The sequence below is a fragment of the Vulpes lagopus genome, chromosome 3, assembly GCF_018345385.1.
Source record: "Vulpes lagopus strain Blue_001 chromosome 3, ASM1834538v1, whole genome shotgun sequence".
NCBI classification, from domain to species: Eukaryota; Metazoa; Chordata; class Mammalia; order Carnivora; family Canidae; genus Vulpes; species Vulpes lagopus.
In genome coordinates, this window is record NC_054826.1 from 27,790,335 (window position 1) to 27,812,291 (window position 21,957).

General features: G+C 38.3%; 1 protein-coding gene across 1 annotated transcript; it reads left to right on the forward strand.

The window, feature by feature from the left end:
* The first annotated feature begins 1,315 nt into the window (after nt 1-1,315).
* On the forward strand, nt 1,316-11,252 carry GZMK (granzyme K). The gene is made up of 5 exons (XM_041749807.1): nt 1,316-1,445; nt 1,779-1,926; nt 7,970-8,120; nt 8,882-9,151; nt 10,803-11,252. Exons 1-5 carry the CDS (start codon nt 1,382-1,384, stop codon nt 10,974-10,976), a joined length of 807 nt encoding a protein of 268 aa, XP_041605741.1. The 5' UTR covers nt 1,316-1,381; the 3' UTR covers nt 10,977-11,252.
* The last annotated feature ends 10,705 nt before the right edge of the window (nt 11,253-21,957 follow it).

Sequence of the window (21,957 nt, forward strand, 5' to 3'; positions counted from 1 at the left end):
TTTCGGTCAAGCAAATAATTTGGTTCCAGTTCCATATGCTGTGTAACCTTAGATAAACTACTTAGCCTCCCTGAGCCTGTTTCTTCAGTTGTAGTATAATAGTTGACTTGCCTGCCTTCTTCTGCAAACAGAAGAAGACATGAAAATATATAAATAATCATGTAAAGAGAATTTTGAAAATAATTTAAGACACTGCACTTATATAATTAAATTATATAGCATATACCTTTATAATATTGTTTATTATTATTCCTATTGTCTTATGCTAAAAAAAGCAACAATTTGGTAGGACTTTCTTGCAATCTGCCAAGTATAACAGCTCTGGACTTCAATTCTCCTTTATATATATATATATATATAAAAGAGGATAGGATGAATACATTTTAGAAAAAAGAAAATAAGTTCTATTAATTCAAGGTAAATCTTGGTCAGTATTTCTGAATTGGGGTTTCAATGCCAGATTTATCTATTTGTACTCATTTTATAAAATTTGTGCTGATGATCAGTATGAAGCACAAATAGAATCTTGTAGAGATTCCACAATAGCTTTGGTAGTGAAGGAGAAAGTACCATAGAAAGCCTGGCAAAAGATTATCATCTGTTCTTGGGGAGAATTATGGAATGTGGTCTCTGATTTTTAAAAGATATTATCAATGCCCTGGATAATCACATGATTATTTTCAATTAAAAATGAGTATAAAGGAGAGACTTGGAATTAAAAATATGTTACTCTTGTTCCTCTCTAATATATTATGAAACCTCTCAAAAATGTAACTAAAATTAATACAATTTTGGTCAAATTTAGAGTAAATAGTATGAGTAGGAATAAGTTTGCTACAAAATATATGAGATTTTCTGGATGATGTTCGGACTTTACCTAAGCCCTATTGCAATGTAATCACAATTTGTGCAAGGTTCCATGTCTCTCCACATAATAAATCTATGTCCAAATTGAAAATAGAGAGAAACCAAATATGATAGGCACCTTTTCCCACCAGGAAAAATAATATGTATTGCCATAGAGCAATGAACATCTTTGGATTCTGTCTGCAACTTTATTAAGTTCTTATCACTTGGATATTTTTTATTTTTTCACCATTTATAACATGAGTACTCATACAGATATTGAAGATAGTTACCTCCTGTAATGAGTTCTTTATTGCATATAAATATTAAAAGTGCTAAAACCATAGATCTGGTCTCCTCAAATTGATAAGCACTTTTAAACATAGGTGTGAAAAACCAACATTCACGTTCCAACACTATTGTCTGGAGCACTTGTGGTGAGAGAGATTAAACTTTCAAAGTCAAAGCTCAGTCTTCAGAACCTTCTTCCTTCACCAGTCAGAGTATTTCATCTAAGCTTCTTACAGCTATTAAAATGAGGAAGTTTTCTTCTTTTTCTCTATTTTTCCTAATTGCTGGAGCTTACATGACTGCACAGTGTAAGTATCTCCTATACCTACCACATCTGTGCATTAAATGAATTTCTAGTGATTGTGTTGTTACTGTTCAATTAAAATGATTTTTCACAACCATGTCTATCCCTCTAAACTTTATTATGAGTTATGTTTATCATTAAATCATTAAGTTATATACAATTATATGTTATATATTATTAAGTGTATTATATAATTGCTTATCAGTAAAATTATAAAAGCTATTAGGTGATTGTAGTGTTTTTTAAATCTTTGAAATGATATAATGACTGTCAAAAAAATTACATGAAATAATCTTCTTGGATCTTTCATATTAAATCTTTGGGTCTTCTTCTGCAGGTTTCAGCATGGAGATTATTGGAGGGAGAGAAGTGTCGGCACATTCCAGGCCATTCATGGCCTCCATTCAGTACCGCGGCCAACATCTCTGTGGAGGAGTGCTGATTCACCCACAATGGGTGCTATCAGCAGCCCACTGCCGCCCTCGGTGAGTACCTACTCTGGGCTGGTGTGTTTTACCTCCACCGGCTAGAAGCGAAGCTCACTTCTCCCAGAAGAGAATTATGTTTCTAACATTCTAAGTTTAATGAGCACAGTAATGTTTGATGAACAGGGATGTAATGTCAAGGGGTATGAATAACAGTTCCATCATACATATATGTGTATTTCTTTCGTTGAAATATAGTTGTCATATCATATTAAAATTAATTTCAGGTATAAAACATAGTGATTCAATAATTATGTTCATTATGATAGGCTCACCGTGATTAAGGGTATTACAATATTATTGACTCAATTCCCTGTGCTGTATTTTTCATCTCTGTGACTTACTTATTTTTAACTGGAAGTTTGTAGCTCTTAATTGTTTGCCCATTTTGTTCATCCTCCCACTCCTGCCTGCTGGCAAACACCACTTTGTTCTCCGTATTTGTGAGTCTGTTTCTCTCTTTTTTGTTGTTACTGTTTGTTTTGTTGTTTTTTGTTTTGTTTTGTTTTTAGGTTCCACATATATAATCATATGGTATTTGTCTTTCTCTGGCTTTTTTCTTCAAGCATAATGTCCTCTAAGTCCATCCATGCTGTGGTGAATGGCAAGATTTTGATCTACTCTCAGCTTCTCTAATTACTGATCAACAGATGGAGTTTACTTTCTCTCTTGCACATCCGAGTTTTCTGCCCTGAGTTTTCATTTTCAAGGAGATCTGGGCACTTCTCCCAGGCAGGCCATTGGACAGATCCAAGTCCTCTGTGGAGGGCCAGGGAAGGCAGCAATGGTAGGAATTGGAGCAGCAGTGTTCCTGACCTCATAAAGCAGCCTGGGTTTACACCTCTACTTTCCCATTTTACAAAAGGAGAATGATAATAGTAGTTCCTGCTTCATGGGGTTTGGAGAATTAAATAGTATCTATTTGAATATTTTAATATGCTTAGCATACAGTAAGCACAAATAAGTTGCAGATGTTATTGCTATATGTAGAAGAAGCCTGCTTTGTTATAGATTTTTAGACCTCTTATGTTAACTCCTATGCCCCACCTCCCACCCCAGAGGCCTGAGGCCCACAGTTTGGGAATCACAGCTGTAAGGGGGCAACAAGCTTCCCAGCAGGGAAAAAAAAAAAGTTCTAGATGATTTCTACAAGGAAAGAAAGATCTATTTCCCTGAGATGCTTAGAACAGGAACTTTCTCAAAGTACATTTCAGTCTGCAATTCTCTTACCCCAGCTAAAAAAGTCCTAAATTCTTCTTGGGATACTGCAACCTTTGCAAAAGGAAAAGCCATAATGGTTTGCTTGCCAGGCTATGGAACAACTGAATTGATTTGTTTCTCCATGTCGATTGCCCCCATTTTAATAAGACTAGTCACAAATTTAGAAATTTTGAAGCCTGCAGAAAGTGAGAATTTCTGCTTTATTTCTAAATAGCAAGCTACTAATCTCCAGCTTAATATGGCTACTTCATTCAAATGGAGTTTTAGCTGTCATAGAAATCACTCTTGTGTCCCTATCATTTCTGTCCCTTTTAGAGCACTTGTCTCCCGGGGACCAGCCAGGCAGAGGGTGACTATCAAAAAATGTTCATTCAATTCAAAATATGTATGTCTTCATATATCCTTACAGGACACATTCAGGTGGATTTTAACTTCCCCAGACACAGACCTTGACTTATTATAAATGTTCGACAAAGCCTGGATAGAAAGAAGGAAATAAATTCGAGGACTTTCTTTTTTTTCTAAGCCATAAACACAGTGTGTGAAGTCCTTCACAAGCCAATAAAGTGCTAACCAAAAGTAAATAATATTATTAATTTGAATTTAAAATTTTGTCAAGTGAACTTGACTTGATAGGAGTGGGTCCTCAAACTGACAAATTGGGGAAAAGATATCTTGGAATTAAAAAAAGAAAAGAAAAGAAAAACCAACTCTTGCTAAATACCATTTTAAATGGCCAGAGTTTAAAGAACTCCAGAATATGTGGATCAAATTTCCTCTCCAGGACACTTGGGTGTAAAAATGTAGGCGGTTTGGTGCTTGGAAAAATATTAAGCTTTATGAAATCCAAAATATTTATGAAATAGTTTAATGGTGGCTTCCCACAAATGTACTCCCAAGTATCCTGGGGGAATAGCTTACTAACTCCAGGCTCAGCTCTCATGGTGAAGGAAGCCAAATCTGAGGTGCCCCCTTCTCTCTACCCATCCACGCAGTCCTTACTGCATCTCTTGGCCGTTCTATTAGTTGCCTTGCCAACTGTAAAAGGAAACCCATTAAAAAGCTTCTTGTCTAATCTTTTCAACATTTCAATTTATCAGAAGCAAAACTTTCACCAGTTGTTTTCCACTGTCTTCCTGAATCCCCCCCACACACTGAGCCCCACTTCTCTCACCTGCCTGGGCTATAAATTAGATGAACTGGCACAGCCCCTTTCACGTGGCCTCACCCCATCTCAGACCACTCAGGGCATCCAGAGTGGAATGGTGAAGGTTCAGGCCTGGGCTCAAACCAGATGAGCTGCAATCCCACTTGCATTTGCATCCTGGAGCCTCCCCTTAATATCGATGGGGCTTTCTCAAGTTTGTGCAGTTACCTGAGCCTCAGTCTTCTCATCTGCAAAGTGGGGATAATCCTGAGGGACAATATGTAAACTGTTAGCACAAAACATGGCACAGCACAGTAACATAATAACTTTTATATCATGTCATCATGTTATTATCTGTACCTTCCATGGTAGTCACTGAGGCACAAGTCTAATGACCAAGGCATGTTGAGGATGGGACTGTAACAATCCCTCTCTGACAGCCAGGTAATTCCTTCCTCTCTTAGACTAAAGAGACCTCCAGGGAGTAAGGACTCTGTCTTTGTCAGCCCTGGAGGAGTGGGCCAAAGCAGAAACACAGCTCAGTGTCAAGGTAAACTGGCAGAGGAAATAAGAGGCCTGATGGGGCTTGGCATGGGGCTTCCAGAAGTTTCATGGAAAAGAACACTGGACTTGGAATCACAAAAGCTCAGTTTCCCTACTTATCATGTGTGTCATCTTTAGCCAAAGAACTCTTCCATCAATTAGGGCTATACAGTACATCAACTTGAACAACACTGTGAAAGGGTTCTTTTTAGGCCCAGTAGAAATGATGTTTTGGGGTGCCTGGATGGCTCAGTGGGCTGACTGTCTGCCTTCTGTTCAGGTCATGATCTCTGGGTCTTGGGATCAAGCCCGGTATTGGGTTTCCTGATCAGTGCGGAGTCTCCTTCTCCCTCTGCTCCACCCTCCTCATTTGTGCTCTCTCTCTCTCTCAAATAAATAAATAAAATCTTAAAAAAAAAAGAAAAGAAATGATGCTTCAGTAGACAGAAAAAGATTATTTAAGCAACACATTGGTTCCTGCTCTACATGTAGTTTTGTTCTAGGTAAGTCCAGGGTGGAACTCAGAAAGCTGCATTTTAAACATGCATCTCCAGATAATTCTGAAGCAAAGACCACCCATGGAGAAACCCTACAATAAACAAATGAAAATACTGCTTTATTACTTCTCTGTGTGAATTCAGACCTGTGTTTAGCTAAGGAGGTGGCATCCTAGAACTCAGGTAATTCCAGGTATCCTGTGGGGAGAAAAATTGACCTTTGTAGTATAGATTACAGCTGAAGTGTATCAGGAAATGGAAAGTCCGAAACCATTCATGGTCTGTTTGCATTGTTTTGAGTATTAACTTGTCCCAGTGGAGAGAAAAATAACCAAAATATTTCAAAGGCATTAACTAATCAAGGAAATTGACAAAAGATGAGGAAAACCAAAAATTTTCTCAGCACCCTAATCACAATTCAGCACCCTAATCAAAATTCATCTTCTACACCCGCATTTATACCCCACAGCCATCCTTGTGTTCATTATTTATGCATGTATCCATCTTTTCCGTTAAAGCAGGAGTCCTGGGGATTTGTTATCATTCTCCACTGTCCCCTCCCCCCAAAGTTTGGGTTTCATGAGTATGTTGAATTTGAGTTTAAATCAATCCTAGGAAATCTGATCCACATCCTTTGAGAAATTTCATCCCCATCCTGATTTTGCAATAGGCAAACTTTTCAACAAATAGAGCTGAAATTCCCAAAATAGACCAAAATAAACTCTTTTGGTAGAAACTGAAGAGTGGTCATTCCCGGCAGTCAGAGCCCTACCATATGCAAACCTACCCCATTGTAGTCCTGAGCTTATTTTTCAAACCTGATACAACACTTTCTTCTTTTTTCTGTATGTTTCTGTGGCTTTTAATTCCTATTAATCTTTAATCTGAGTGTATGAATGAATGTGTGTGTTTTTTATTTTAATTTTTTAAAATTTATTTATTTATTTTTAAGATTTTATTTATTTACATATGAGAGACACAGTGACATAGGCAGGGGGAAAAGCAGGCTCCTCGCGGGGAGCTAGATGTGGGACTCCACCTTGGGACCCCGGGATTGCCCCTCTGAGCCAAAGGCAGATGCTCAACCATTGAGCCACCCAGGTGCTTCTGTTTTTATTTTTAATTGAAGTATGGTTGACATACAATATTATGAGTTTCAGATGTATAACATAGTGATTTGACAATTACGCACATCATGAAATACTCACTATGAGTATACTCACATACTGTCATGAAAGTTATTGCAATACTATTGACTATATTCCCTCTGCTGTACTTTTCAACCCCTTGAGTTATTTTATAACTGAAAGTCTGTACCTCTTAATTCCCTTCACCTATTTTGCCTATCCGCCCACCCCTCCCCTCTGTGACCACCAGTTTGTTCTATGTGTCTGTGAATCTGTTTCTGTTTGTTCATTTGCTTTGTTTTTTTTAGATTCCACATATAAGCAAAATCCTATGGGTTTTGTCTTTCTCCATCTGACTGGGTATGGATGTTTTTAATGTAATCTATCTTGATCCCTTTTCCAAGTGACAATGAAGTAGTTAAATGTAAACGAGTGTAAGTCTTTTTAGAATCTTCCCTGCTTTCTAACGGATTTGTAGCTGATTCCTAATGGCACACATCAAAATGGGATTTTTTTTATAGTATGCTGAATGCCCCAAGGTGTTTTCAAGATCTCAAAAAAACTTATTTCTGTTTTCATAACTAGAGGTAAATATAATTTTTTCAACATGCAGTGAATCAAATCAATTGTGGCACTATCAAAACACTGGTACTGGAGCTGTATATTACTGGGGTAAGACAAAACAAAACAAAACAAAAAAACAACTGTTGTTTCTTTATCTTACTCATCTTTTTATATCCTCTAAATTTCCACAGTGGAGTTATCAATGGCTACTAACCCTACAGTATCTATATTTCAAATCAGGAGTGATTTTTCACCTTGAGGAAAGCTTTCTATCCTTGTCTGAATTATCTTTCTAATTAACAGGACAGAACATAGCTTATCTGACAGCCACATAATGGATCTTATTCCCCATGTTGCCCTGGGTTGAGGTCTGGATATACCAGATTAGCAAATGCACAGTTGAGTCTTTACCTTTTAGTTACTAAAACACTTAATGTTGAGAAGATGAAAAAGTTCTGGAGATTGATGGTAGTGATAAATGACCAACAATGTAAATATATTTAATGCCATGGAGCTGTGCATTTAAAAATGGTTTAAGTTATAAATTTTATGTTCTGTATATTTTACCTTAATTAAAAATTAACAATGGTGGCTATAAATCTCAACCCACAACTTGAGAAACATAATTTCATTTTACATATATTGATATAATTTTGTTGTAAACTTGATATCAGTCAATTAGAATTTTACTTCTTTTCCCCACAGTAGGATATAAGTAGGATATAAGTCCTGATATTCTTTTGCGATACTAGGGAAGCGGGGTGGGTCTGAGAGAAAGTCTTTTGGCCTTTGATATCATTCATTCATGCTTGGGTCCACTAAGACCTCTGTCACTCCACCTAATCCAAATAGGTGGTCCTTGTTCCTGTGTGTCTTCCACCATTTCTCTTCCTCACTAGGCTATTTGGGATTTGATCTATTACTTCTATTCTTTCTTTTTTTAGGCATGAAAAAGTCCAGTTTTTCAAAGTGATTTTAGGAGCACACTCTCTCTCAAAGAATGAAGCCTCCAAACAAACATTTGAGGTTGAAAAATTTATACCATTCTCAAGATTTATATCACATCGTAAGTCAAATGACATTATGCTGATTAAGGTATGTAGTGTTGCCTTCCTTCCATTTCTCCAGCATTCTTATACACCATAGTTCAGTTGTTACATAAAAACATTTTGTTAGCACCAGCCACATGTTTGAGGTAATTGTGACATATCCTGGAAGGGCCCATTTTACTCCACATACTGCTTTGAAAGAAACAAGAATTTATCACCAATGCATCAGTTCTGTGTTTAAACAAGAAAAAGCAGCCCTGATGCTCATATATGTGGGAGGGAACATCCCAACAAATCCAAGGATCCCCCTTTGAAAGCCTTTTTCCCAAGTGCTTTTATCATTAACAAATAAAAAATACAAGTCCTATATGCAACAGAGACAAGTGAATTCAGGGACACATAAGTGAGTTATAACTTAGTCTAGACCATACTTAGTTTAGTTCAAACTTAGTCTAGACCATACTCAAGGGTCTTATCCTGCAGGAAACAGCCCAGCCCTCAAAGTCATGACCTATGGATGTTATTCCACAGAAAACCATCCAATGCAGAGCAAAGGCCAGTTTGCTTAAGACTGGGCAAAATTCCTGCTCTGTCTAAGCTCCCTCCCCAAGCATCATTGAGCTCTACAGGGGTTGGAGAGCATTTCAGAAAAGCAACAACCACAAATACAGCTGCAGGCTACCACCAAAGTAGATTCAAGAAGAGGGATGCCTTCCTAGACCAGAGGGACCACACATATATTGCTCAGACTAATAGCAGAATACTACTGGGAATGAATGATCATTTATTCTCTTTTCAATCTGTCAGCTTCACACGGCTGCAACGCTTGACAAATATGTCCAGCTGCTCCACCCAAGCTCCAAAAATGATATCAGAGCTGGAACAAAATGCCAGGTTACTGGCTGGGGAGCCACCGACCCACAATGTTTAAGGATCTCTGATACCCTTCGCGAAGTCACTGTTACTGTCATAAATCGAAAACTTTGCAACAGCCCAAGTTATTACAACCACAACCCTATTATAACTGCAGACATGGTATGTGCAGGAGACACCAGAGGCCAGAAGGATTCCTGCCAGGTAAGAGTCAGCCAGTCAAATAGACATCTCAGAGCGCTGTGCTATACGCAGTCAAGGCTCCATTTGCTCCCTAGCACAGAGGAGAGGGACAGAGAACACAAAATCATAACTCCAGAGAGTTCCTCTCCAGTCCTGCACTGAGTTCTCTGTTCTTTCTCATCTACCAGTGTGAACAACTCGTAAAAACGTCCCCAACACATAAGTACTCATTCAATGTCTGTTAATCAGGATGACAGACTATATCTGATAATGTTTACAGGCTTCTTCTGGGGGATGTCACAGTCCTTAGAAAGCCTAACTTTGGCTGAGGTCACTAATGGTGACTGAAAGATAACTCCCTCTCTGCGCCCCTCCCCCCAAACCCACCATTCAAGGTAATCAATCAAAGGTGTTGGAAGGCTCAAATGCAAGAAGCTCAAATATATAGTGTGTGTTTCTTTTCTTTTTTTAAAGATTTTATTTATTTATTCATGAGAGACACAGAGAGAGAGAAAGAGGCAGAGACACAGGCAGAGGGAGAAGCAGGCTCCATGCAGGGAGCCCGACGTGGGACTCGATCCTGGGACTCCAGGATCACACTCTGGGCTGAAGGCAGCGCTAAACCGCGTAGCCACCCAGGGATCCCCTTGTGTGTGTTTCTTAAATAACTTTGACACATTGACTAAAAGGAACAGGAGTCATACTTTTCAGAATCTTTTGTTTCCTGAGGCAGTAAAAAAACATAGGTGTTCGTGATTACAGGTGATAAATCACCCAGATGGATTGATTACTAATTTTTAAGGAATTAGAATGCACTATTCACATGATACTGTATGAAGCATTGTCGAGCGGAGAGCATGGTGGTTTTAAAGATCACGTGTATCTGCTGTGCCCCAAGATTGTCATACCCCTAAGCCTCTATTTCCATGGCAACCAGAGCACAAAGTGCTGCAGTTCACAATGTGAGTGGCAGCAGAGGCAAAGGCTGCTCTTCAGATTTGAAAGCCCCCTCCTATCACCCTGTGATTTTCCTTGACAGAATTTTAGTTACATGTTTAGTTCTGAGTCCTCAAGAATCAGTTCACTGAGGATGGATTTACGAGGTGCTGTGTATGTGCAGAACATTATGTTCAATTATAGGTGAATGCAAAAACAGGATAAAAAATAAGATAGAGTCCCTGCCACCAATGTATTTACTATGATACATTTCTCTTTTCTGCCCATCTCAGTAGCAACTTGGTGTCAGCTCTGTGAGCACCAAAATGAAGTTCACAACTTAAACATTTCTTTCATTTCAGTGAATTACTTTAAACTTTATATCTACTCATTCCTTAATGAATAAAGTTCTATATCATTGATTACCGATCTTTGTATACATATGTAATCCTACAGAGACAGGGACATGGACAGAGAGATAGACAAACACACAGACAGATGGGTGGAAATATGGTCCTAGACAGACACAGGGACGTAGAGACAGACAGACAGATGGACGGAATCATTGCCCTGGCCAGAGACAGAGACAACCCACACTGAGTAAGGGGCTGTATCGGACACTTTTCAGGACACAGGGAAACCAAGGACCCACATAACAATCTTTTGAGTAATGAGTCATTGATGGCAGAAAAAGTTCAACAGCTTCTCACCAAATATCTATTTTCTTCTTTTCTAGGGTGACTCAGGTGGCCCTTTGGTTTGCAAAGGTGCCTTCTATGCCTTAGTCTCTGCAGGTCGTGAATGTGGTGATGCCAAAAAGCCTGGAATCTACACCCTAATAACCCAGAAATACCAGGCTTGGATTAAAAGCAAGCTTGAGCCACCTCATGCAGACTATGACCACAAATGATTTTCTTGGATCCACCAGTTGCTTCTTTTGTTTTCATAAGATGTTCTAGAGACCACCTTTGTCTTCCTATGTAGCTGTATGTAAAGTGGAGCACAGCTACGGTCCACTCCTACTCCTTTAGGACTGATTTTGTCAAGGAATCAAGTTCTTTTTCATATCTGTAACTGCTGTGTTTTTACTCTGCTGATTTCATTCTGAATAAAAGTTAGACTATGTCCTTGTCTTTTATGGAAACGAGATACAGCAAATGATATGCTCCCCACTCCACTCACACTCCCCCAGAGGACAAAAGATGATTAAACAAACCTTCAGCCAAGCACCACCTGCAACCAGGTTTATATTGTGATTTCTGCTGTGATTTACCCTAAACTGCGTTTTTAAATTAATAAACAGTAAATTCAAACACCCCAATTCAAGTGAAGAAAAAATTATCAAGGCTTATACAAATATTTAGGATAGTACTTATTATTTATTTCTGTCACACTTTGTTCCACACAGGATTTGAGGCAAAGTACAAAAATACCTGCCATAAAACCAAATATGAAATTAAAAATATTTTCCCCAAAAAATTAAAAATAGAAAATGTTATATGATCCAGAAATTCCACTGCCAGGTATTTATCTGAAGACAGTGAACACACTAATTTGAGAAATTATCTGCACCCCCATGCACACTGCAGCATCATTTACAATGGCCAAGATATGGAAGCAAGTTAAGTATTCATTGATGGAAGAATAGATAAAGAAACTGTGATATATATATATATATATATATATATATATATATATATATATATGTAATATTCAGTAACATACAATGTATAGTATGTTATACATATATGTATAATGTATATATAATTATGTATTATATATTACATATTATATATTTAGCCAAAAAAAAGGATGAAATCTTGCCATTTGTGACAACATGGATGCACCTCGTGGGCATCATGCTGAGTGAAATAAGTCAGACAAAGACAAATATCCTATGATCTCCCTTATAGACATCAGCTTCAAGCTCATAGATACAGAGAACAGATCAGTGGCTGCCAGAGGTGGGGAGCTGGGAGATGGGAGAAATGGGTAAAGGGGGTAAAAAGGTAGAAAAAAATATATATATATAAGAAATAATTTGGTGAAGAAACAGAAGCCAGGGAGAAATGAGACCTTTGAAGAAGGAGAAGATGAAGACAGAACTGTTAATAGTCAAAGGGCCACTATTTTCTTCCCATATTGTTGCTAGAAGGAGCCATATTTGCCTCTTAGGCTTCACTTGAATCAATGCAAAAAGAGCAACACAATCGGTTATATGAATCACAGTATCCAGGAAATAAAAATAAATGTATTTGCTCAGACATAGGATCACTGGTGCTAGCACGGGGCCTGGAGATAACTTTTTTGGTTATCTATGTTGAAGGATGCTGTGCCAGGGCTCCCACATCCCTACCGACTGCATCAGATCACTTGAGAAGATACTTTTGTAACACATGTTGCCCCTACCCCTTGCTCAGAAGTTCAGATTGAATGGGCTTGAGGTGGGCTTGGAAATCTGCACTGTTTAAAAGCAATTCAAATGATTCTGATAAATGGCCAAATCTGAAAGCCATTGATAATGAACATCCTTAAAAATGTCTACAAGAAAGAACAATATGTATCATGGGATTGTTCCTTTATAAGCCCTTCAGCGTGAACTGAGGCCTGCAGACCAGGGTGCCATTCAGTAAATGCACTGGAGACTCTCTTTGTCCTTGACTGTCGCCGCCCCGTGATTAGAGTCCTGACAATTTCTAATCTGATCATGGTGAACATTAAAGCTTTTTCTTCAACAGCTAGAAACCAAAGGGTTATTCTCAGCCTCTATATTTCATTTGGGCTTTCTTGGTGCCACCATTGGGTTTTCTTACATTCATATAAAAATGGATGCTTTTATTTGTTTTTGTTATGGTTCTCAGAAACCATTCACCAGGATTACTCCACTAGAAATACTTGATAAGTGGAAGCACTGGGTTAAAAAAGAACATAATTAAAATTGAAACTACTATGAAAGTAAGTAGTTAAAAAAAAAAAAGGTTCTTTCAGTATTTCATTTTGTATCATTCTGACTCATTAAAAATAAACTGATTTTGACCCAGAAATCCCAGGCTTTCTTTCCTAAGAAAAGAAAGGGGAAGTTAGAGAGACTCTGGACTCACCATAAAAAAAAGTATTATATTTTTCATCTAAATTACAAATCCATGGAATATATAGTTGCAAGTCTCTTTAATCTAGCAAAAGGAAGGGTGAGTTTCCCTCTAGTTGCAGTTTGTAAGTATCCTGAAAAGTTTCACTAAAATCTGAGACTTGTTTTGATTTTAGACTCCATGCTGTTCGTATCCAAGAGTCAAACCAGATAAGACTGCCAGAGAGGAAGCTTCTGTCAACAGCTATAGCAGATCTGGTGACTCTTAAATTGGAAGATAAACAGTTTATTTTGACAAGTAGCTGATGATGGAGCCCACAATTGAAAAATATTGCTCATCTTCTCAGGGAAGTAATATTTTATTAAAGATACCAAAGTCTTCCCAACCTAGCCTAAAAGAATATGGTGTTTTGGTTTGGGAAAGTCTGTCTTGGAGACATTATTTGATTCCATCTATGACCTCAAAGAAAAGTTGAGTGTCAAAATGAGGTAAATATCTAGATTTTGAAAATTGCTCAGAGAATTTAGGGCAACATAATTGGCTGTTGTCATTCTAAATTATCGCACTTTTCCCCTTCTTCGTGACTGTGGACAGAGCACATTTGCCTTCTCCTCAGACGCTGAAAAAAAAGCTTCATGCTTTATTTTATGTCCAACTAGTTTTAATAGAAAGCGACAGCCCTAAAAACAATCAGGACAATATCATGCATAAAATAAATCAAGATGAATTCAGGTGAGTGCCTAACCAGTCTAGAAGCAGGTAGCAGATTTAATCCTATCCTTTTTTTGCACATAATAAATCTCCATTTACCCTGAAGTGTTAGGAAAAGCAGTGCTTCACACTTGATTGCTTCAGAAAGGTATCTCATTAAAGGAAAGAACTGCTCTCATTCTGTCAGAGACCCTCTTCCTCTTTGACTAAGCTCTCGGTTTATGACGGGGCACACACGTGATGGAGAAAAGAGACTGTTCAACTTGTCTAAGGCCAATGCTCAGATCTCTCTGAAGCTTACAATTTCATGAGATTACTGAGGCACAACGCACAGCTACTCATACGTTGTCTTAGGAGACATTTGAGTATCAAGTGCATGCTGGCTGAACAGGTGGGTTCCTTGTATTGAATGACTAAGCCCAGCTTTTAAGGTTTCACACATTGACTTCCTGTTTACTAACCTTAACTTGCTCAGTCCTTTTGCTGAATTATATCAGTCAACTCCAGATTGGCATGCAAATATTATGTTCAAGAAGGGTCTACACTGAGGCTTCTCTTGAAAACTCAGGAGTAAGTAGAATGAAATTGTCCTTTGAAAGTTAAAATTTAAACTTCATATATACTGTCTCAGGGCAGAGATCCACAAGATCACTCTGAAGAGTTGTTGAAGTTCACAAGCCTGCAAGACTGCCTGCAATCTGTTTGAAGATTAACAATTCTCAAGATGAGCATCCCAGTCTGAAGGAAAGGAGGATAGCCATGCATACAGGGAAAAGCAGGCAACACAGGCGGTGGACCAACCAGAATTGATGAGGAAGGGAGGAAGGCGAGCCCTTAGACTTCCAAGCCCATGCTCATGTTAGCCTGATTTCACTAAGCATTCAGCTGACTAACCTGGTCTTTTTCTAATCCCATGCTCATCAACCAAACTTTTGTGAGCACTCTGCTCCCTGTGACAGTTATTTCTTATTGCAAATTAATAAATATTGTGATTTTCCACATCTGTTATATTTTTTTAACCTTTAAATTAGGGTTATTTGAATTTTTCTTCAAGGGTCAAATTCACTCTCTGTGCTGGTAAGAATCAAGGTTCAATCCCTGCAGTAATGAAGGTCAAACCCTGAACTTTGGTAAATTCACCAGCATAATGAATATTAACTACCCCATGAGACATTTCAACAGATCAACAGCCTGCCTTTCCCCTAGAGAGTACTCTTGGCCTCCCTGCTCTGGCCACAGGCATGAAATGTGCTCACACTTGGAGTATCTATACATACATTAGCCCATTAGTCCCTGATTATCCAATAACTCCAAGAAAAATTATGGTTTTTTAGCTGTGTTCTGTCTGGTTCGTCCAGTAGCAGAGACTGGCTGGTTTGCTACTCATCAGCCATCTCCTCTCTTCTCTGATAACAAAACTCAAATTTTCTTTGGGGCCACAAATGTACACAGCTTAAAAATGGTGTTTTCCAGCTTCTTTCACCGCTAGAAGTGGTCAAGGAGATGTAAGTGAAAGTCACCGGCTGAGAACTTCCAGGAAGTTCCTTTAAAGAGAGCTGGTTTAGTAGGAAGGACTGCCCTTTCCCCCTTCCTTCCTCCTACTACCTTGGTTGCAGATGTGGTGGCTAGAACATCAGCAACAATGTTGGAACCATGAGGCAAATTTTAATGGAAGCTAAATGTTTATGGCAGTGAAGCAAAAAGAAGGAGCCTTTATGGCAATCCTGTACTCTTTACCTAAGGAATTCTTTTACATGAAAGAAAAGAAACACTTTTGCTTAATCCACTATTATGTAAAGTTTTCTGTTAAATATATCTCCACTCAATCCTACCAGATGAAATCAGAAACTTAATATTTCTATACCTGATGTATGCTCTAAACAATGACGAGCATGTCTTCATGCCTTTATGTCCAGATCCTCCAAAATCCCAAATGACTTTAGCTTTCCACCTTGTCCTATTTTTTTAAAGATTTTATTTATTTATTCATGGGAGACATAGAGAGAGAGAGACACAGAGATAGAGAGAGAGGCAGAGACACAGGCAGAGGGAGAAGGAGGCTCCATGCAAGAAGCCCTACGTGAGACTCAATCCCAGGTCTCCAGGATCAGGCCCTGGGCTGAAGGCGGCACGAAACCGCTGAGCCACCCGGGCTGCCCATACCTTGTCCTATTTAAACAAGAATTGATTCAGAAAAGTAGTTTTTAAATGCTATCATCAATAAATCATTTCTCCCTCACTGTTCCATGCTGTGGCTTAACATGGAGAAAATACCCTGGCTTACTTGAGAAGATATTTTTGTCTTAACCACACATTGCTGCATAGCAAACATTCTTATTCCTATTGTAAAAATAATGCGTGGCACTCAGTAATCTGTAACACTATTTTCTCCTTTTGTGTATATTTTGTAAGAGGATCTTGTAGAGCTATTTTTTGTAAAGTTCCCTGGAAATAATGTTTTCTGGCATTTGAGGTTTTATTTGCTTTATTATTTCACAATCATTTGAAATAATGCAGCAGTTTTTTCATCCAGACTATAAAAGCAACTCTATTGGAAGATAGTGGGATATAATAATACCCTGAATATTAGTAATGTTGTAGAAAAACAAAACAGGCCCGCATGTGAACAGAACAGCCAACTGTGCAGACTGACTGTGTTAACAACCAATTCAGATAGACTCCTAAACCCTTACTATGGAGCATTCAGAGAGATTCCTTCATTCATTCACTCAACAAACACTTACTGAGCTCCTCTATGTTCAGGGCACAGTGCTAGTTGCTAGTTGCTGGATATATCAATGGGAAAAGATACAACTTTTGCCCTGCGGAAACTCATAGTCCAGTGAGCAAACATGGACACACAAATAAGCAAATATACCATGCTCCAAAAATTGTTATAAAGGTGACACATAGAGAATAGTAATAATGGAGATATGTATAAAACAACTATATTATGATCCAACAATTATTATAATGAAGATATGAACATGAGAACAGAATCTTCAGTCAAATGTGAGTCATTCAGAATTCCTGCAGGACAAATAATTGCTCTGCCATTCTGAGTCTATATATTTAAGGCCTAATTCTCTTGTAGTTTATCAACAGTTTCCCCAGGTAGGGGGAGGGAGAGATCTAGATCACCAGGTTTGTTCAACCCACCTCTGACTCAGATAAAAAACAAACAAAAAAACAAGAGGGTTGCCTGGTAACTCAGTGGCTGAGAGTCTGCCTTTGACTCAGGGCATAGTCCCGGAGTCCCGGGATCAAGTCTCGGTTACCCGCAGAGATCCTGCTTCTGTCTCTGCCTCTCTCTCTGTGTCTCTCATGAATGGATAAACAAACTCTTTAAAAAAAGAAAACATAGCTACAACAATTGCTGTAGTGAAACCACGACAATAAAGGTGAGTACATTTACTCTTCTTAAGAAGTTGGCTCTGTGGGTGAGCTAACCCCACCTTAAAGACATCCAAGGCTAAGCAAGATGTGCCAGAAATATCTATTTCTCAAGAGGAAATGTTCTATTTCTTTCAGCATGATGATTCAGTTTGTTCCCTAAATCAGGAATCATTATTAATCTGCTCTTTTAGAAGCTTTAGGAACCAGGGAACAGAAGAATTTGTGACATGAGAATCTTAGATATACTTATCCCAGACTTTGCCTTGATTGCAGGCTCTGATCACTTACTAAAAAGAAAAAAAAAAGCAACTCAACAGAACATTAAAACAGGTTGACTAGAATATAGGTTTCCATGGGTCCCACCCTTTGCCAAGTGAAGGATGGGCACACCTCACAGTGTGATCTAGTCAGTTCAGCCTGCATAGGCCTGGGTGTATTGAACTCAGCTCTATTTACACAAGGCCTTTCATTCTCTTTCGAAGTGTTCTTACCTTTTTTATCTGTGTAGTTTAAATGTATTATATTATATCGCAAATTAGCTACCTGAGTCTTAATTAGGAATAATCTATTTCAAAAAATATTTTAGATGGAAATAGTATAATCACAGAAATCTTATTAGAATTTATGCCATAGGGGTGCCTTGGTGGCTCAGTCAGTTAAGTGTCCAACTCTTGAATTCAGCCCAGATCATGATCTCAGCGTTGTGAAATTGAACACTGTGTTGGGTTCGCCACTCAGTAGGGAGTCTGCTTGGGATTCTTTCTCTCCCTCTCCCTCTACCTTCCCCCTTGTTCTCTCTCTCTGTCAAATAAATAAATAAATCTTTTTTTAAAAGCTTTACAAAGGGCAGCCCTGGTGGCGCAGCAGTTTAGCGCTGCCTGCAGCCTAGGGTGTGACCCTGGAGACCCTGGATAGAGTCCCATGTCAGGCTCTCTGCATAGTGCCTGCTTCTCCCTCTGCCTGTGTCTCTCCCTCTCTCTCTCTCTCTCTCTCTCTGTGTCTCTATGAATAAATAAATAAATAATCTTTTAAAAAATTATAATAAATAAATAAATAAATAAATAAATAAATAAATAAATAAATAAAAGCTTTACAAAAAGAATTTATGCTATAGAATTCACCATACCATTGCTTCCATGAGAACTCAGGGCCATATCTGTGTTGATCAGTACTATATAGCCAGAACTTAGCATAAGACCTCACATGTGGTGGCTTCTTAATAAATTTGGAAGTAGATGGATGAGTGGGTGGATGAATGGATGGACAAATGGAAAATTTATTATATTGATGAATAACTGAAAAAATAAATGATGAATTAAGAAATCTCTATTTCTAGGACCATTTAAAATATAGTGAAGATAAGACAAAACCAGAGAGGGAGACAAACCATAAGAGAACTCTTAACTATAGGAAATAAATTGAGGGTTGCTGAGGGGAGGTGGGTAGAAGGATGAGGTAACTGGGTGATGGGCATTAAGGAGGGCACTTGATGTAATGAGCACTGGGTGTTATTTGCAACCAATCAATCACTAAATTCTACCTCTGAAACTAATAATACACTAAATGTTAATTAAATTGAATTTAAATTTAAAATTTTGAAAAAAGAATATAGTGATTATATGCATGAAATTACTTTTTAAAATTCTTTAAAAAGGCAAAGGATAAGATGGTGTTGGGTATAAAATAGGTGACCTAGCAAGTCCCATGATTATTTGATAGTCTTTAGAGCTCTGCGGTAAAACAAACGAACAAACAAACAAACAAACAAAAAACCACCATATAAACTTTGAGTACTATTATTTATTTGAAGGTTTCAATGAGTCACCCTTTATTTAAGACTTGGTAAGCATTGTTCATTGTTTTGTAAGAAAGGGGAAAAAAGGTTAAAAAATAATTAGTATGCCAGGTCTGAAAGAGATTGTTTTGAAAGTTACTTGTTTTTGCTTTGTCATCATTGTCTAAATACTACAGTAGTTTGGTCAGATTTTAGCAATATCAAATTTAAGTGGTTAATTATTGTTTTTATTTTCATAAAGTACTTGCTCCCTTCAGTACACTGCATGCCTTAAAAGATTTAGAAATGTTAATATTTTCCAGTTCTATATTGTCAGGGAGCAAGAACTTCCTGTGCCCTCCCAGGTCCTTCCAGCCAAAGAGTCAAGTTGATAGGAAATAGATTAACAGGAAAGAAAATCAAATTTAATAGTGTAAGTGCAGGGAATCCACACAGACATGGAAATTCCAAAAACGTCCAGGCGAAATAAGGTATATATATCATTCTAAATTAAGGAGAAGGGAGTAGGGGCCTAGGACTTCAAAGGGAATCAATGCAATTCACAGGAAGATGAAAGAGTGCATGTTTAGTAAGTAAATATTTGCTGATCCACGAGCAACAATAAGACATAGAAGATTTGGACCAGGTAGATCTTTCCAGGCTCTTTCCTACCATACCTAGTTCATATCAGAATGTAGTTATGGTGGGAGCTCTCTTCTTGGAACAGTTTCTCTATCCAAACACTTTTTAGGTAGCTGACAGGGTGGGGGGAGATGTAAAGACCTTTTCTTAAACCTATGGGGCTTCAATTGCTTTTTAACTCAAAATAATCTTTATGTTAAAGTAGTCATCTTGGGGTGGCCTGGCCTTGGTCCCTACAGCATAAATACTATACTTTCCAAGGAGTCTGATGAACTTGATGTGGTCACTGTAATACCATCTGGGTCAACAAGTCTGAGGATGAATATAATCTCCAAATCTTGTTGATGGAGGCATTGATGCGAGAGATGTCAGATAACCTGCAGCTAGCCCAAACTTGACTTTCCTGATTTCATTTAGGAATTGTTTGTCAAAGGGGTTGAGGTCTTGAGCTCTGCAGAGAAAACTTTTTTTTGATGTTTTTCCTTTTCCTAAATGTTATTCTATGTGGCTTGCTTGTCTCAGGAAGCTTCTGTGGTACTATTAATACTGAATACCTAATCCTTACCCCAGGAAGATTACTATAGAAGTATTACTCCCACCCTGCAGTAATAGCTATAGCAGAGAAAGAGCCTCTAAATTTTGGAGTTGGAATTGCAGTTGGAAATATGAGGTATAGAGAATGACAGAAAGAACAAGAGATATGGGGGAACCCAACCAAAAACTTGCAGGCTGCCATCTTGATTTGGGCTTCCCCAAAGAAAAATCCTGAGTCACAGGTTTGAGTGTGAGATACTGTGATTTAGGAATATATTTTGGTCATCTGAGTGATGCTGACCAAATGTCATATAGTTTGGACATTTTCCATAGTTCCTGGCTCACAGTTCCCCAAACCCTTGGAATTTGCTGACCAATAAGAGCAATGGGACCCTTTTTTGGCCTCATATTTGGTCTCTTGTCCTCAGTTCCTGAAAATGCTTCAGAGCCAATAAAGGTAAATGGGTATCTTTTTTCATAACAAGCCCCTTCCCACCACAATTGGGTTTGTTAATCTGAAGACTTATTTTATTTTATTTTTTTTCTGAAGACTTTTAGTAGGCACCTAAGGATGGAGGCTGGTTGTCAGGGCAGGAATAAAGACCTAGAACTTTCTGTCCCATCCCCTGATATCCAGGAAAGTGAGATGGGCTGGAAGTTGAATCAGTTACAAATGGCCAATGATTCAATCAATCATGCCTATGTAATGAAGCCTCCATAAAAAACAAAAAGGAAGGAGTATACAGAGTCTCCAGGCTGGTGAATCAGAACACTTCCACATGCCATTATGCCAGGCCCCAAACTACACAAAGACAGAAGCTCCTTTATTTGGGACCTCAGCATACATATCTCTTTACTTGGCTGTTGACTCATATCCTTTAATATCTTTTGTAGTGAATCAGTAACCTAGTAAGTAAACAGGTTTCCTGAGTTCTGCGAGCCACTCTAGCAAACTAACTGAGTGGATCATGGAAATTTCGGATTTATGGTCAAATGGTTAGAAGCATGTATAGCAACCTGTATTTTTGATTGGCATTTGAAGTAGGAGCAGTCTTCTTGGACTGAGCTGTTAACCTGCACAAGCTGATGCTATCTCCAGGTAGATAGTGTCAGAATTGAGTCAAGTTGTAAGACACCCAGCTGGTGTCAGAGAATTGCTTGGTGGTATGGGAGAAACACTGCCCCTTCTACACACATTGGAATTGATAGTGGAATTTTCATGTGTGAATCTAGCTATGAGGCACACCAGGAAACAAGAGAGTAGTGGAGTAAGAAGGGAAGGAATAAAAATCCAACAAAGAGTACACACTTTCATGCTGGTTACCAATATAGGCAATGGGAGTTCAATCCTATAGGGAACTCTGGGTGACAGTACAGAACACATCTCCAAGTTGTTCCAACTAAGGGTCTGGAAAGCTAGGTTATTAGCCCCTGATATCCCTACCATCATTGTTGAAGGGTCATTCCACGGTCATTAACTTTTCTACACTTGCACCCTCAGATAGAGTTATAGGTTTTTGGGTAAGCAGCCTTTTGTATGTAGAGGTGAATACCAAGGGGATATGGATACCAACAGTGTCTGCTTTGACTGCTTTGAAGGTGCTCACCATATGACCTTGATATCACTCTTGACTGTGTTTCCTACCACAAAGTCTTGGCTAAAATGTCTAGCTTTCTCAGATGATAAGTGAATTGGCAATGAGGTCATAATGACTTATACGATTACACTTACTACTTCTACACGA